The 17,521-nt window shown below is 56.7% G+C and overlaps 1 protein-coding gene across 1 annotated transcript; it reads left to right on the top strand.

Moving 5' to 3' along the window:
• Positions 1-234: 234 nt before the first annotated feature.
• DFFB (DNA fragmentation factor subunit beta) lies at positions 235-17,266 on the top strand. Its single transcript, XM_024760244.1, has 7 exons — positions 235-415; positions 2,013-2,177; positions 5,254-5,442; positions 6,299-6,378; positions 8,277-8,447; positions 9,695-9,795; positions 16,102-17,266. Exons 1-7 carry the CDS (start codon positions 235-237, stop codon positions 16,334-16,336), a joined length of 1,122 nt encoding a protein of 373 aa, XP_024616012.1. The 3' UTR covers positions 16,337-17,266.
• The last annotated feature ends 255 nt before the right edge of the window (positions 17,267-17,521 follow it).

Below are 17,521 nucleotides of genomic sequence, written 5' to 3'. Positions count from 1 at the left end.
TCCTGCACTGTCAACACTGGCGGATCTCAGGCTGCACCGAGCCGCAGTGCGTCCCCGAGTAATGACAGTCGCTGGGAGGGGGCACTGTCCATATCCCCAGGGCGGAAAGCCTGAGCCTGACCACTGCCGACGGCCACGTGCCCGACCCCGGGCGCCATCCTGGCTCCTTACGTGGGCTGTCGTGGAGTCCACCTGTCGCCCAGTGAATCGGGCGCTGACACCCCCATTTCAAAGATGAGGAAACTGAGGCACCGAGCGACTAAGCAACGTGCCATAGCCACTGAGGAAAGGCCGGTGTTTAAACCCCGGTCTAGCTACGCTGGAAGCCTCTTAGCCCAGCCTCTGCGGGTGCGGGGGCTGCAGGCGGGGGGCGGGGGAATTGGGGTCCTTCCCGGCTTCTGGGTCCTGGTGCCTGGTGCTGCCTCTCAGCAGATGGCCTGAGTGAAGCCTCTGCCCCAGCGCGTAGGAGCCCACCCGCTTGGGAGAAATTTAGGGAGAATAGGAGGTGCTGCTTTGTGCCTCAAAACCAGGGAGTCTGGGAGACATCTGGGCCCCAGGGAATTCCCATTTCCTGTGCTGCGGAGTAGCCCCCAACCTCCTCCTCTGGCTCCTCGGCCCCGTCAGAGCAGGGGGACTTTGTAGAGAGGCCTGGGAAACTTCCCCCTTCTGACCGCGAGTATCACGACATCTCTGGCCTGAGACCCAGGGACTTGGTTCCAGTGCTCGTAGGCTCAAGTGCTCCAGGGCACAGGCCGTTCCCTGCCTGGTTCCCCCTGGTGTAGAATGAAGGGTTGGGCTCAGAGGCCTCTAAAAGCCCTTTGGCACGAATATTCTAGGTATTTGAGCCATTGTTCTTACCCTTATTGAATTAATTTCCTCCACTGGGCTTAGACCAGTGCTGGGGTTGTGTGTGCGTGTGTGGGGTCCGGGAGAGGGGAGGAGTTGCTATTAAAAATGGATATGGGGAGGGGGAAGGGTGAGCTGTGACAAAGCGAGAGAGTGGCATGGACATATATACACTACCACACCTAAAATAGGTAGCTAGTGGGAAGCAGCCGCATAGCACAGGGAGATCAGCTCGGTGCTTTGTGACCACCTAGAGGGGTGGGATAGGGAGGGGTGGGAGGGAGGGAGACGCAGGAGGGAAGAGCTATGGGAACATATGTATATGTATAACTGATTCACTTTGTTATGGAGCAGAAACTAGCACACCATTGTAAAGCAATCATACTCGAATAAAGATGTAAAAAAAATTCATAAAACTGATTGGTGTCAAGCAACAGAGGACTAAACCTCAGCAAGTTAAGAGTCCCGTGTGCTGATCACACTTCCGTGGCCGGAGGCCGTGGGTCCTGCTCAGTAAAGATGTTCTCCTTAACTAATTGGTGCCCAGGGAGAAACTCGAGCGCCAGGCGATGTGTCCTGACACCTGTCAGGCAATGAGCCTCATTGATGGGGATGTGTTTACAGGCTTCGTGCAAGCAGTCAAGGGTCATTTTTGGAAACAGGCTTGGATTTTTTTTTTTTTTTGCGGTACGCGGGCCTCTCACCGCCGCGGCCTCTCCCGCCGCGGAGCGGAGGCTCCGGACGCGGACGCGCAGGCCCAGCGGCCATGGTTCACGGGCCCAGCTACTCCGCAGCATGTGAGATCCTCCTGGACCGGGGCACGAACCCGTGTCCCCCGCATGGGCAGGTGGACTCTCAACCACTGCGCCACCAGGGAAGCCCACAGGCTTGGATTTTAAAGTGCCCTGGAGGAGCTCGGTTTGAAGGGTCCGAGTGGTGAATTCTGCAAAGCGGTTATCACCGTGTGTGTATTTCTATGACTTTCCAGGTCTTAGAACGACCTACAGTAGGTGCCCTTGTTTGGACGTGCTCTGTCCGTGCAGACTGCATCTCGAGTGGGGTTCTTCACAGCGTAGTAGTTCCTTCTTGTTCTCTGTGAGGGCTGCAGATGGGAAGGCCTCAGGTCGCCACCCCAAGACTGGGCAGCCCGAGATCCAGGAAGTAAGCATCCCACCCTGCTCTCCCCTCCCCCGCTTCTTCCCAGCTCCCTGTTCCTGGCTCCACCCTGTGTCTCTACGAGGATGGCACGGAGGTGACTGGAGATTACTTCTGGAGTGTCCCCGATGACTCGGAGCTCGTGCTTCTCACTGCGGGGCAGACCTGGCAGGGTTGTAAGTGGCGGGGACCTTGGAGATCTGTGGGGAAGCTGGTGTGGCTTTGGAGGTGCAGAGGGCCTGCCTGGGGGTGCCAGCCCCGGGAGGGAGGGGTCCCCCTTACTCTGGGCTCTGAAGGAGGAAGCCCCAGAGGCAGAATCAGCTGGCAGTGTTGTCCATCCTCTTGGCCGGGAGGCCAGTGGTCCAGCTGGTTGGTCTATGTGTCTTTTTAAGAAATTCCTTTAGTTTTATTTACATTCATTTGAAGTGTCCTAGTAACCCCTAAGGGCAGAAGGGAGGGCTTTGCGGGTGGGAGCCTGCCCAGTTTTGTGGGTAAGGCAGAGCCAGAGAGAGAGGCTGTCCTGTTCTGCTGGGCTTTGTTGTGGAAAATAATCAATAACCAATCAATAATAAGAACAGAACAGTTTTATTTGAGCCAGACTGAGGACTATAGCCCAGAAGCCCTCTTCCCAGGTTACTCTGAGAAACTGCTCCAGAGAAGCAGGGTTTTCAGCACAGTTTTATGTCTTGTCAGAACAAAGACCCTTAAACAAGGCAGGGATGCATTTCTCTGAGGTTTCAAAAAAAAACCAGACCAGCACGTACACAGCGAGTCAGCATGGGCTTGGCACCTGGGAGGGAGCCTTATGATCGAAGGAGTAACCAGCATTGGTGTCCCAGGAAGAGGGGCATTTAATTTTTATCTTTAACGTGGATGTTCTTTACTTCTGGTCAGTGCGCCCTTTTCTTTAATAATTAAAGCAGATGCGCAGCGTATGTTTGATCAGCCACAAAAAGGCTGTTTTAGTTATCATCAAATTCACGTTAACTCATGTAGAAGCCAGAACAACGTCCCTGCCTCTCAATATGTAAAAATTTCTTTTACCAACTTTCTCAGGGATGGGCTGGTGGCTGATGCTGTGCTCAGTGTATGGTCTCTGTCGGGTTTGCGGACACACCGTCCTTAGGCTCCTCTCGGGGCTGCCTTATTGGAGCAGGTGCTCTTGGAGTTGGTTCTTTAGGGGGGCCTGTGCTGGATGACAAGTGATACTCTGGAGCCATAGGCCGGTGGCCAGGTGTGTGCCCTTTCCCTGGGAGGGTCGTCTGGCCCTTGTGCAAAGGGGCTTCCATTTCAGGAGATGTTTCTGGTGCCTGGGGAAGGAAGTGGAGCTCTGAGGACCGAGGTTGTCCTACGTCCTCTGCCGAAAGGGCGGAGAGAGAAGCCTGAGAGCAGTGCAGGTGTGGCCTCGCCCCTTGGTTGGGACACTGCTGTCAGCAGTGAAGGTGACATGTCTGCTGTGCGCTCCTAGTGGCAAGCAGCCTTCCTCCTTGTACTTCTAGAGAATTAAGTCTCAATAAAGTTGTTAAAAAAGGAAAGAAAAGGAACTGCACGCCGCTTTCCAGAGCTGCGGTCCCATCTTATCTCCATAGCAGGGACGAGAATGGCCTCTCCAGCTCTTGGCGTTGTCGCTCTTTTCACTTTAGCCGTTCTGGTGGGTGTGCGATGGTGTCTTGACTTGCATTTCCCTCCCGACGGATGGTGTTGACCATCTTCTCCTGGGCTGATTTACCACCTGTAAACCTTCCTGTGAAGTGTCTTTTGTCCATTGTCTAATGGGGTGTTTTTTACGGTTGAGTTTTGTGAGTTTTTTCCTAATATATTCTGGATGAGTCTTTGTCAGATGTGTTGTTGACACTGATCTTTTCTCCCAGTCTGCAGCTTGTCTTTTTTTTTTTTATAAATATGTTCTTATGACCATTATGCTTTTATTTCTTTGAGAAAGATTCCTAGGAGTAGAATTGCTGAGCCAAAGAGTATATGTGATTTTTTTAAAAATAAATTTATTTATTTTATTAATTTTTTTTGGCTGCGTTGGGTCTTCGTTGCTGTGCGCGGGTTCTCTCTAGTTGTGACGAGCTGGGGCTACTCTTTGTTGCGGTGTGTGGGCTTCTCCTTGCGGTGGCTTCTCTTATTGCGGAGCATGGGCTCTAGGGGCACAGGCTTCAGTAGTTGCGGCACTTGGGCTCAGTATTTGTGGCGCATGGGCTCTAGAGCGCAGTCTCAGTAGTTGTGGCGTGCAGGCTCTAGGGCGCAGGCTCAGTAGTTGTGGCGCATGGGCTCTAGAGCTCAGGCTCAGTAGTTGTGGCGTGCGGGCTCTAGAGCGCAGGCTCAGTAGTTGTGGCTTGCGGGCTCTAGAGCACAGGCTCAGTAGTTGTGGCGCACGGGCTTAGTTGCTCCGCAGCATGTGGGATCTTCCCGGACCAGGGCTCGAACCCGTGTCCCCTGCATCGGCAGGCGGACGCCCAACCACTGCGCCACCAGGGAAGCCCCTGGCAGGCGGATTCTTAACCACTGCGCCACCAGGGAAGTTCCTGCAGCTTGTCTTTTCGTTTTCTTAACCGCGTCTTTCATGGAGTAAAATTTTTAATTTTGATGAAATCCAACTTGTCCCTTTTTATCCTTCTACGCGTATGGCTTTGGTGTTCAGTCTGAGACCTTTTCACGAAGCTTTAGGTCTTGAAGGTTTTCTCTGTCTTTCTGCGCCAGTTGCTATGATCATGTGACTTTTCTTGGTTAGCCTGTTGAGGGTGGATCACACTGATTGATGTTTGGACCCCGAGTGGCCCCATACCCCTGGAATGACCCTCGGGACCGTGCGGCCTGTTCCTCGCATGCGTCTGGACTTCTGTTTGTAGGACGCTGTGAAGCCCTCGGTCCCAAGTGCCTGCTCGGAGGGCTTGCTGCTTTCGGGTGTGAGCGGAAAGGCCCCGGGAGCCAGCAGGACAGTGAAGGGACGAACCTGGAGTGTGAGAGGTCTCGAGGGAGGTTCCAAGACGAGGTGATTTCACTTGGAGGAAGGAAGGCTGAGGGGAAGGGCGGCAACTCGCTTGGGTGGCTTTCGTTGTCCAAACTGCGTCCCGTGTCCTCCCTGTCTGTCCTCACACCAGCCGGGCGCGGGCAGCCAGGCCTAAGGCCCGGAGCCCTGGGCTGGTGACTGTCGGGGCAGGGGTCTGGCTGGTCCCGGGGGAGGAGGTGGTCTCCCCGAGGCAGTGCTCCAAAGCCTGGTGGCCTCTCTGTTCCCTTCGGTGGCAGACGTGAGTGACATCAGCCGCTTCCTGAGCGTGTTCCAGGAGCCGCACGCAGAGCTCATCCAGGCCGCCCGGCAGCTGCTGTCGGACGAGCGGGCCCCGCTGCGTCAGAAGCTCCTGGCCGACCTGCTGGGCACCGTCAGCGAGAACATCGCGGCCGAGACCAGGGCCGAGGACGCGCCGTGGTTCGAAGGTGCCTCATGGATTCGGGCCTGGAGGGAGCGGGTGGGGAGTGCTTCCTCTGGGCCAGCGTGCTGGGACATGGGATCTGTGTCAGTTCCCATACCCAGGGGCTCCCCAAGCGCGGGGCCAGGGGCCAGGCAGCCCTGGGACTGGCCGTTTTATTTTTCTTTAATTTTCAATTGTGGTCAAGTAGGCATAAGATAAAATTCACCATCTTTACCGTTTTCAGGCGTATAGTTCGCTGGCATTAAATATCTTCCCCTTGTTGTGCAGGGTCACCACCATCTGTCCTCAGACACCTTCCTCTTCCTAAACTGAAGCTCCGCCCACACTGAACATCGCTCCCCACCCCTCCGCAGCCCCGGCCCCCAGCCTTCTTCCTGTCCCTGTGATTCTGACTCCTCCAGGGGCCTCGTATGAGTGGGATCGGCATCTGGCTTACTTCACTCAGCATTTAATGTCTCCGTGGTTCATCCATGTGGAAGCAGGTGTCAGGACTCCCTTCCTCTTTGAGGCTGCGTGGTATTCCATCACCTGGGTGGACCACATCTTCTCTATCCATTCACCTGGGCTGCTCCCACCTTTTCGACTGGCCTCTCAAGCCAGGCGGAGGGAGCCCTGAGCGACTGCAGCCCTCTTGGGAAAGGGGCTTGGAGGTGCCACCAGGCAGGAGCCCCTCGGTGGCCTCTGAGATTCTCCGTGCCGGTGGACCAGGCTTCTGCACAAATGAACAAAATCCAGGGATAGCGTGCAGGTCCCCATTAGAACGTCTCTAGATGGAGCTGAGCAAAACGGCCCTCACCTTCTGCCCCTCCTGGGAGAGCACGGGCCCTGGGCTCCAGGCGTCTTGTCTCTCCTTCTGGCAGGTTTGGAGTCCCGGTTTAGGAACAAGTCTGGCTACCTGAGATACAGCTGTGAGAGCCGGATCCGGAGCTACCTGAGAGAGGTAGGTCCACACTGATGCTGGGTGTGCCAGGCGGGTTTAGGAAGCGGGCTCTGCTGTTGGGACTCTGCTCCAGGGCCAGCGTGGCTGTTGGAGGAGCGCACAGGCTGGCGTGGGTGCGGGTTCAGGGGCAGGTGCTGCTGTGGATGCCAGTCTGGGTGCAGGTGGACGTGAGCCAGCAATGGATGGGCCGCTTGCCCGGGGAGCCCCCTGCACGGCCGACATCTGGCTTCCACTTGTCAGAGCTCAAGCTGGGTCCGGGGTTGCAGACTTTGCCTCCCTGCACTCTGCATGAACTCTCCCTACGGGCTGTGAGTAGTGAACCAACCTTTGAACGCCTTCATCTGTTGGGCGGTTCAGTTTCGACATGAACTCATCCCAAGTAGCCGTCTCCTTCCACCGTTAGCTTGGATGGACGCCCACACGGTGGGTGGGGAGGGGCAGCTGCTCTTCTGTCCCCAGCACTGCCGTTGACTTTCCCGTCTGTGCGAGGCGCAGCTGTCTGACCTCCAGGAAGCAGCAGCAGGGGCTCCGAGTCGTGGTGGGTCCAGGCTCTGACTCTGGGCTCCCCTCCGGGAGGCGTGAGAAGCAGGCTGATACAGGTTGAGAGCCGAAAGTCTCCCGATGGAGACACACTTCACCTCCGAGGAGAAATGGGTCCTCGGGCCCAGTGCACTCTGTCCCGCTCCCTTTCAGCAGGGAGGTGACCCAGCTGACAGATGACCTGCAGCAGGGCAGGCCGCGGAGGGGACTGGTGCCCGTGGTGCCTTGGGGGTGCGTTGCCCCCTCTCTGGAGGATAACCTGGGTGCTTGACTGGCCCCTGAGGCTGGGTTCTGGGCGGATCTCTTCCACCCTTCATGGGAGGACAGGCGGCAGGGGGTGGGTTTGGGGGCAGCGGCAGGCAAGGGCCCTCAGGCTCTGCCCTCTGTGCCAGCTCCTCAGAGAACCGGTGCTGGAGCCCGGGGGTGGGCTGGGCGCTCCCCGCAGAGGCCCGCGGGCGCTGTTGCCCCTATGCTGCGTGGCTGGACGTCAGCCGTGGGGCGTCTTGTTCGTCCTTTGCAGACACCCGCCCCCCCACCCCTCACCTGCGCCTGGCCGCACGTCGGTGCTGCAGAACTGCCCACACGCGCTCTGTTGAGATCCCGTTACACAGAAGGAAACTGCAGGACTGGGGTGTCTGAGGTCCTGGGGCCTGGTCCAGATCCCCCTCTCCCCCTGCCCCCCATCTCTGCCTGAAAGTGGCCACCCTCGGGCTCCTTCTGTTGCTGAGGACGCGCTCCCCGCGCTGGCTGGTGGGCATCTCCAGGGCATCATTCCCAGCCCCTGCTGGGTGCAGCCCCCTGTCCAGTGATGACCCATCTGCTAACCTGCTGTCACTCACATTGGGCCAGGCGGTCTCCTTGCTTCTGCCCAGCGCTCAGTGTGGGCCCAGCTGTGCCCATGGGTGCGACTCTCCACCTGCGCCCCAGTGGGCGGCAGTGCGCGGGTCACTCCTCACCTGCACACTTCCTCTCGGGTTTCTTGCTGCAAAGCAGTGAGCACTGCTTGGGAGACAGGGTGGCCAGGATGCCTGGAGCTTGAGTTCTTATCTGATTGTGACCAAAGCTCCATCTTATGGGCCCAGAGAAATTTCCCAGGGTCAGACAGGCACAGTCGGTGTGAGCTCAGACCCCTAGACCTCAGGGCCATGCTGGGACCCCAGGGGGCCGGGGCCAGACCCCCGACCTCCGGGCTGTGCTGGGACCCCAGGGGGCGGGGGCCAGATCCCTGACCTCGGGGCCATGCTGGGACCCCAGGGGGCGGGGGCTCTGAGGGCTGTGGCGTTGGTGGACCGGGACCTCGGCGGCGGTGGGTTTTCGTGCGCATGGCCCGTGTCCAGCAGTGCCCCTGCCTCTCCTAGGTGACGTCTGGCGCGTCCCTGGTTGTGACGGAGGCTAGGGAAGAGTACCTGCGGGTCGTGGGTGCCATGTGTCAGAAGCTCCAGGCCGCCCGCTACAACAGCAGCTACTTCGACAGGGGGGCGAAGGCCGGCCGCCGGCTCTGCACGCCTGAAGGCTGGTTCTCCTGCCAGGTGAGCCACGAGCGCATGCCCGGGGCCACCCCGGCCAGGGCCTGGTGAGCTGGGGCAGCCCTCGGGGTGAGGGAGGGTCTCAGCCAGTGGCTCCCAGACGTCAGTGGTGTCAGAACCCCCTGGAGGGCTCGTGAGCCCCCTGGGCGCCTCCCGGGGCCTCTGTTGCAGCAGCTCTGGTGAGGCCTGAGAGCCTGCATTTCTGACACGTTCCACAGTGATGCTGGTTCAGGGCCCTCACTTGAGAACTGCTTTGGCGGGCACGGGCGGCAGGACACAACTGCTCGTGAGCCGAGACCCCACCCTGGTGTGAGAGGAGGGGTGGCATTCGTTTGGGTGGCTGATGCGTGTTTTGCTCCCCTGGGAAATCCTGGATGAGAGAGCTGCAGGATTGCAGGGTGGTGGCCGGATGTGACATTTCGGGCTCTGGCTGAGCGTGGCACCGTGGTGGGTGGCATCAGCTGGAAGCAGCATTCTGAGCTGTGGAGACAGCTAAGGGCACATCTTGCTCTTTGCAAGCTGTACGTTGCACTTCCAGTAAAATCCCCTCCTGCCGCTGGCGCTGGGCCCAGAGTGGGCAGGGGTGGGCGCGGCCTCCCTCCCATAGGCCCCCATGCCTCTGCCCCCACCGGGCAGCCCCTCCCACGCGTGACGGGCTGTGAGCATCCAAACGCTGTTCCTTCCCAGCTGGCTTCGCGTCACACCTCACACACAGCCGACCTCTCCCTCCCGGGGGGGAGCGCCTGGAGCCTGGCAGAGTGTGTGGCGGGGACAGAGACCAGACCCTTCACCCCGGCCTGGGCAGGCTCTGGGGCAAAGGCCTCTAAGCGAGTTGGGCGGTAGGCTTCCTGCGGGGCGGCTGTGAGGGCCCTCGGGGGCCGGAGTGGGGCTGGGGGCTTCAGGGAGGAGGAGATGTTTTCGCACGTCTCCAAGGCCCAGCCTGTGCAGGGTCTCAGGGAAATATCGGGAAGCCGTGGAGGAGACAGGAGGGGAGCAGTCGTGTGATGGGAGCAGCGTGGGGAAAGCTGGCGCCCCAAACGGCTACTAGGCTCACTTGTCCCCTTCGCAGATGCAGAACGTCACCCCGGGGTCATGAGGGAATGGGGTGCCGTTCCGGGGCAGGATGCTTTACCTCCTGAACAGACTCTTTATTGGGGCCTGGCCCCGCCAAGGGGTGCCTCCGTCACGGGCGGAGCGGCAGTGAGATGCTACTTGGCTTCGTGGCCTTTACCTTCTCTCTTTCGGCCCAGGGTCCCTTTGACGTGGACGACTGTGCTTCCAGACACTCCATCAACCCCTACAGTAACAGGGAGAGCCGCGTCCTCTTTAGCACCTGGAACCTGGACCACGTGTGAGTGCGTGGGGCTGAAGGCCACATCCACAGACCCGGAGTGCACCTGCGACCTGGCGCTGCCCAGCCTCCGCGGCTGACGGGCTGCCTGGTGCGCCACGCACCCAGCGCACGTGTCACGGACCCACAGACGTCGTGGGCGTGTGGTGTGGAAGGGGTTGCTGGGATCATGCGGTGCTGACGCTCCTGGGCTGCGTGGCGGGTGTCACTCAGCGCGGTGGGCTCAGATCCCCGTCTGCACCTGTGCAACCCCGCGCGTCCCCTCCCACCGCCAGCGCCCACCTGTGGGCGGAGGCAGTGGTCGGCAGCTGCGGCCCGGTCGGTGTGGCACGGGCGCAGCTGTGTGGGGTCCCTGCCTCGCCCAGGGAGTGGGAGCTCTGCATTGTGACGTGTAGGGCGTTTCCTGCTTCAACCAGGGTTAGCAAGTCTTGGCTGGCAGGATCATTTTATGTGTGTATTAGCTCATTCTAAAAACAAGGGCAGAAATGGAAAATTTTATTATTTTAACTGAGATGCTTTTCTTGTTGATCCCTGAACAACGTTTGAACTGCATGGCTCCACTTATACGTGGAGTTTTCAGTAGGAAATACAAGAGTACTGCTCCATCCACATCGGTTGACTCTGCGGATACCGAGCCGCGGATGCGAAGGAACCCTGCACGCAGAGGGCCTCCTGTAAAGTTACACGTGGATTTTTGCCTGCGTCGGGTGCTGGCTTCTAACGTCCCCTGTCTCCCGTCCTGCGTGTTGCCGGGTTGCTCTCCAGGGTGGTGCCACCGACACCCTCACCGGCTGTGGGTTCACGCGCCCCAGGCTTCACCACCTCTTGGTATCAGTACTCTTTTTGCGTTCTCCCAGTCTGATGGGCGAGAAAGAGATTCTCCTGTTGCAGTTCATTTGCCTAATTACTAGGAAGGTTGAATGTCCGTGTGTTTATTGGCCGCTTGTGTTCTGTGAAGTGGCTCTTGCTTCCTCCGCTCAGTTTTTACTGGGCTCTGGTTTTCTAATTAATTTGTAATAATTCTTTACACGTCCTGGTTACTGATTCTTTGGTGGCTCTTTGTGTTACAGGTATGGTTTTACAGTTTGGGCTTGTCTTTCGCTTCTGGGATGTCTTTGATCGTCACGGGTTTAAATTCCAGTGTACTGAGATGTAGCTCTTCTTTTTTGTGTGAAATCCTTCCCTTCCTGTATCATGAAGATATCCTAGTTTTTCTCTACTGGTTGGCTGTGCTGTTTCTGACCTGCCTGGAGCACCCCAAGATGATCTCGGGGCTCCAGGCCATCTGTCTGCTCCTGTCTTTTCACGGCCCACTAGGGGCCACACCGCCAGCATCTAAGGAGGGAAACAGGCCGGCCTAGAAGAGAACACGGATGAAGCAGCAGCGTGCATGCCAGACCCTGAGTCATGTCTCCTGAAACGTGCCAGTTACACTGCCGCTCTGCTTCTAAATACACATACGTCCACATAGATACACGTACTGGCTTTTAATTTAAAATGCAGTTTTGACAGCAGGCAGCGGGGGTTTGAAAACACTGGTCTGATTGTTTCCCTGAGACGTGGACACAGGCCCACCCCGACTCTGATGGGGCTGAAGCCACAAGCCATGTGTTTAAATAGTTAAACACTAAAGAGTAACAAACTGTCAGTACAGCACGTGCTGTCCTCCCCCTTGGACTGTGTCACCGCGGCCCAGGCCAGGTTCCTGGGACTTCTCAGGGCTCCGGGACGTGGCCGCAGTGGCCTGCAGTCCACAGCCTGCCCCCTCTTCTCTCACCCCTCGGGCCCCCTCACACCACAAGGGCTGCACCACGCATGTGCAGGCTTAGGGGTGCACGTACGGGGGTGCAGCCTGTCCTGGGAGGATGTTCCGCACCTGAGTTCCGGGCGTGTGGGCTGGGCGGCGGGGCAGGGATCCTGTTCCCTGAGGGCTAAGGGCGCCTCCTCCAATACCCGGTGTTGCGAGAAGTCTTCCTGTCTGGGATCAGCGCTTCCCTCCCTCTTTTCAAAACCATCCTCGGCCTTTTCCTTAACTTCATTCATTTGCCTTTTATTTTGTATCCCTTCTTTCTACTTTTTTGGGTTTCTTCTTGCTTATTAGTTAATTTGCATCTCTCCTGTTTTCTGACATATACATTTCAGGCTATCAGTTTCAGCTTTAGCTGCCACCTGTGAGTTCGGTAATTTTATCGTTATTCAGGTGTAAGGATTCTGTCATTTCCATCGTGATTTTATCGCTGCTCCGTGAACTGGTTAGAAGTGGGCATTTGTTTTCAGTTGCTGCCGGATTCCTAGTTGCCTCTCTTGGTGCCCGCTCGCTGCTGTGGTCGCTCACGCCTCCTCTGAGCCTCAGTGGCGGGGGCGTGAGTGCGAGTGGCCTCAGATCTGTGTGGCTGGATTTAAGCTGCTCTGCTGTCTCTCCGCCCCTTTCTTGTCGACTCTGACATGTCTCCGGGTTTGGGTGAGTGTCCCACTTGCTCTTATTCCCATGGGGTCCGAGATGGCCCCATCAGAGCTGACGGCTGCCGTCCTCTGCCTGTGTGGTGACGGCCGTGCTCCCCGTCAGCATCGGGCTCTGCCAGGTCAGTGGTGTTGGCACGTCCCCAGCGTCTTTCTGCAGCCGGGACAGCGTCTGGCCACTGTGGCCAGTGTTGGTGGAATAAATAGGAAATGTGTTTGGACTTCGTTAGCCCTCTATTCTGGGTTCCCAGTCACCATTCCAGTCCTTCCCTTTTGGGTCTCCTTTGTGCTTTCTGTGTGTTTAACTGAGTTTTCCTTTTCCCTTGCCCATCACCCCACCCTTCGGTGGTTTGGGAAATAGATGTCTGCTTGTGTTCCCTTAGTGGGGCCCCTGAGTGAAGCACATCGGAAGCAGAATTGCGTCCCCCTTGCCCCCAGGCACCGTGGAGTCACCTTGGTGTCACCCCCTCTGCTCGCCGTGAGCCCTGCACAAAGCGTGGGCGTGTTCCCGGGGTCGGTCCTCGATTACGCTCACCCACAGATCACATGGCACTCAGGCTCACTCCCTGTCGATGATGAGGGTCGGGGGGTCGTAGAAAGGCCCTGAGCGCTTGTTGAGCTGACGTGGCTGCAGGCCGGCGGCCACTCGGCCCGCAGTGCTTTGGAGACATGACGCCTCATCGTCTGGCGTCTGTTCACAAGGCTGCTGACAGTCTCCTCTGCTTTGCTGTGGCAGCTTTAGACTTTCCCTTTCTCTTTGAAAATGATGTGTATCTAGTACAGACCTCCATTTTAAATTCTGACCAGGACTTGTATTCTCTGCTCTGAAGATGTGTCTGTCTTTAATTTTGGGAAGCTCTTCAGCGTTGATTCTCTGACTCCCCCTCACGTACCTGGACCAGCTCCTCCGTCCTCCTTGTGCTGCATCTGCTCTTACACATTCCCTTTCCCGGGGACTTCCTGCCATGGACTGAACTGTGTCCCCCAAATTCATGTGCTGAAGCCCTAACCCCAGGGTGACTGTGTCTGGGGATAGGCTCTTCAGGAGGTGATTAAGCGTAAATGAGGTTGGAAGGGAGGATCTGATAGGACTGTGGTCTCATAAGAAGAGAGGGCTTGCTCTCCACCATGTGAGGACGCAGCGAGGGGGCAGCCGTCTGCGAGCCAGGAAGACACTTCTCACCAGAACCCAGCCACGCTGGCCCTCTGATCTCAGAATCCCAGCCTCCAGAATGGTGAGAAAACTGATTTCTATTGTTTAAGCTGCCCAGTCTATGGTATTTTGTTACGGTGGTCCGAGCTGACGAATACACTTCCTATACATTCAGTTCACGCATTCTTTCTTCAGCTCTGATGCATTCAGTCTGTGCATTCAGCATTGAGTACACATTTCCTTTCTACAAGTGCTCTTGGGTTATTTTTTAAAAACGCTCCTCTTCATGCCAGTCTGCTCTCATTTTTATTTTTTATTTTAAATACACTTATTTTATGGTTGTGTGCAAAGAGAGGTCTGGCCTTTGCCCCGACCCCTGGGAGGTCACCTCTGAGCCCTCGGAGTGTCCTGCCTGCTAGTGTCTCTGTTTCCCTGGGGCCGGGGATCACTGGACAGCCTAACAGTGTGACCAAGGTGGGGGGTTTGGGTCACGTGGTTTCAGCTTGCCCTCTGGGGGTGCTGGGGATGAGGTCAGCCTGTGGGTGGTCAGCTGTGCCCACATGGCAGAGCCCCAGTAAAGACTCTGGATGCTGAGGCTCAGGGAGCGACCCTGTCTGCTGATTCTCCATGTGTGTTGTCACCACCACTGCTGGGAGCACTGTCCATGACTCCCTGGGGAGGGGACGGCCGGAGCTGCCCTGGACTCCCCGCCCTGTGTGTCCCTAACCTTGGATGATTTTAATTTGCATGCTTTCGTGGCTGTAAACTGTAAGTGTGAAGGCTCTCAGGGCCTTCCGAGTCCTTTCAGCGAACTGTGAACCCTGAGGGTGGTCTCGGGGCCCTGAGCTCTGCAGTTGGCGGCAGAGGGAGTGGTCTGTGTTAAGGTCCCTGGGGTTCTGGGGGCGCCACCGTTGGCTGCATCCTTCTGTGCATTGCAGTGCATTCCTTGTGCTTTGTGTGTGTCTGGGCCGTGAGTTCGTCCTCGGTGGGAGGTGTCTGCAGACGGCCCGGGTGTCCCCACCGAGCGGTTCTGCATGTTTCCACCAGGTGCCCGGGGCTTTCAGGGGGCTTTCCTTGATCGCGGGTTCCCTACCACGTAAAGTTGGACACGTGAGACGTGGGCTGATGGTCCTGGTTTTCCGCGTGACTGGAGGACGGTCACACTAGTGGTGCCCTGTGACCAGCACCTGCCGGGTGTCCTTACCTCGTCCCCCCACTGCATCAAGCAGACAGGAACCTGGGGGTGCCTGGCAAGGGCTCGCACATTCACCACGCCGGGGAGCCTGACTTGGCCTCCTGGAGGATGAAAGACCCCGCGGGGAGAAGGGCCAGCCCCTGGCCAACCCCCCAGCAGAGTGCAGCCCTCTGACTGGGCCAGGCCAACCCACAGAACCGCTAGGTTTTGGGGGGGCTGGTTATGCAGCAGTTGGTAATTGACGCAGAGGCTTTTCCTTCCCCTCACAAAGCCCTGGACCCCCAGCAGCACCTGTTCCTCCCCTAATGGCTGGGGTGGGAATCTTGGCCCACCCCTCCTGGCTCTTGTAGGGCCCCTGGGGCCTCCATCAGGACCGGGACCCTGTTGAGCTGTGGAGTGTAGCTCAGTCCTGTGGTCCAGCATTGGTTTCTGTGTCTGCAGAGGGGAGCCGCCTTCTTTCTTTTACTCTCAGATACTTATTTATTGTTACTCACCTTTTCTGTGTCATGGGGGACAGGATTCTATGCCGGTCTAGTTGCCGCCAGCCCCCCGAGCTGTGCTGTTTCCAATTCCATCTTGTCAAGTTTACAAGCTTCTAGGCTGGTTACTTAGTGAGGTCTTTGGAACTGTTGCTTATAAGTGAAAGCAGTTTACACAAAGATAACATTACGATTGTTTTAAGTGGACACACATATGCGTATAAAAGTACAGGATGAAATTTGGAAAGACACATGTCAGACCCTTAATAGAGATCGTCTCTGGGAAGGGAAGGCGGGAAGTGAGAGCGAAGGCTGTAGCTGGAGGTGACTTTAGCTTCATTTGTAAGATTCTGTTTAAAAACGTTCGTACAGTAGCAGGTAAGTTTTTGCCAAGTCTGCACATAGCCAAGGAAGCCAAGTTGTTGGTGAGTGAGTGTGATGGGACTACGGTTGGCTCTCATTTTTCTCTGTGTACTTTTCAGTATTTAAAAAAGTACGCGCTACCTACTTATTTTTTTAATTTGGCTGTGCCGCGCAGCTTGTGGGATCTTAGTTCCCCGACCAGGGATTGAACTCGTACCCTCAGCAGTGAGAGCGCCGAGTCCTAACCACTGGACTGCCAGGGAAGTCCCCCATCTACTTGTAAAACGTGAGAAGCCCGGGTGGCCGGCATCAGGCTCTGCCAGGCTGGCTGGCCTGGTGGGCGTGGCTGCGTGCGGCGCTGCACCCCCGCCAGCCTGTGGAGGGATGTCCCCAGTGCTTGTTCGATGGCCACAGGGTGAGCCCCTTTCAGCGCCCGCCCTGCTCTGTCTGGGACGGCCTGAGTGCAGTTCCTCTGCCGAGTTTAACCATCTCTGCCTGTCTCTCCTGGAAGCCACCAAACCTTGATGGATGTCTCAGCCGAGTAGATACCACATTCAACCATCTCTGTGGTTTAACAGAAAATGAGGCCTGGCAGGTGCCTGGGGTATTGTGACAAATTGGACAGCAGAGACGGCGGCTCTAACCTTGCTTTGCAGGATAGAAAAGAAGCGCACGGTCGTCCCCACGCTGGCCGCGGCCATCCACGACGCCGAGGGGAGAGAAGTGGACTGGAAGTACTTCTACCGCCTGCTCTTCACCTCTGAGAACCTCAAGTTAGTCCACATCGCCTGCCACAAGAAGACCACCCACAAACTCCTCTGTGACCCCAGCAGGATCTACCGAGCCCCGGCGGTGCCCCGGAGGAAGCGGCGTGCTCGCCAGCGCCCGTGATGCAGCCCGGACAGCACGTGCATCCTTCCAACAGGTGCTCCTTTTTTTGTTTTTTTGGCCACTCCAATATTCCCGGAAAACACTTGAAAAAAATCTTCCTACAGATTCTGGTTTGAGCACATTTCTGAAGCTGTCTCCTGACCTCTGCAAGCCCAGCTGCCAGAGGACGATTCTGGTGGCTCCCGGGACACCCAGGCTCAGGAGTGGCCTCCCTCCGGCTTCACCCATGTGTGTGTGCGGTGTCCCCAGCCAGGCGGCTCCCCTCTCGCCTGGCCACTCGGGCTTCAGGGAGCTTGTGTGAGCCCTCAGCTCCTCTGGGCCTCCACGCCCCAGGCAAATGCAGTGCTCCGTGCTCTGGTCTCTTCTAAATGCTCGAAAGAGTCGTGACCCTTTTGGGGTAAAATACAAGGATATTCACTGCTGTATTATTTCTAACTGCAGAAAGTGGGAAACCCTCCAAATGTCCGTGGGGCTGCTTGTGGCATTCTGCTGACCCACAGGCAATTGCTGTTTCTGTGGGTCCAAAATGGTCAGGTAGACAGCATTAATTCATGACTCAACCTGACACATCTACTCTGTAACGGTTTCGGGCGTTTATGTGAGAAGTGGGAAGCTGGCTGTTAAGTGCACGAGGCAGGCAGGTGGCTCGGCCATGCCCAGTGTGACACGGGTGTGTATCACACGTATGTGCCGGTCATGCAGAGACCGTCACTGCGTGTGAAGAGCAGGAAACCTGGGGGGTGGGGTGGGGTGACTGGGTCACAAAGGACTAATTTTCTAAATCATGCATTTTATAATACTTGAAGTTTTTGAAATGAGCATTTATTTCATAATTTTTTTAAATTTACTTTTTTAAAGTCACATTTTATAATACTTGAATTTTTACATGTACTGTATAATCACGAAAGCAATAAAGATTTTTTAAAAATAGACACGTCAAAAAAGTTTGCCCTCATTGAGAATGATGAAAATGAGGAAAAAAATGAGTCAATGACTTTTAAGAAGCTGACCCAAATCATTCTATCTTCGTCACTGAAATATACACACATTTTAGAAGGTGCCAGTTCAGTGTGGGATTTGAAAAGTGCTGTTTCAGTTCATGGCACTGATCTAGTGTGCTGGGAAGTGGGGACGTGGGATAGGCTGGACGCCCCGGAGCGTGGTGGGTCCCATCTGTGCAGTAAG

This window comes from Neophocaena asiaeorientalis, unplaced genomic scaffold, assembly GCF_003031525.2.
Source record: "Neophocaena asiaeorientalis asiaeorientalis breed wild unplaced genomic scaffold, Neophocaena_asiaeorientalis_V1.1 scaffold489, whole genome shotgun sequence".
Taxonomy (NCBI): domain Eukaryota; kingdom Metazoa; phylum Chordata; class Mammalia; order Artiodactyla; family Phocoenidae; genus Neophocaena; species Neophocaena asiaeorientalis.
The sequence above is the reverse complement of the archived record's forward strand: the minus strand, read 5'-3'. Positions and strand labels throughout refer to the sequence as shown.

Excerpts from the sequence above, each read along its gene's own strand:
- DFFB (XM_024760244.1), top strand. The coding sequence starts at position 235 with ATGAGGAAACTGAGGCACCGAGCGACTAAGCAACGTGCCATAGCCACT. Across the intron at positions 416-2,012 it reads CTTCTGGGTCCTGGTGCCTG|CATCCCACCCTGCTCTCCCC; the intron begins GTGCTGCCTCTC and ends CCAGGAAGTAAG. Across the intron at positions 6,379-8,276 it reads TCCGGAGCTACCTGAGAGAG|GTGACGTCTGGCGCGTCCCT; the intron begins GTAGGTCCACAC and ends TGCCTCTCCTAG.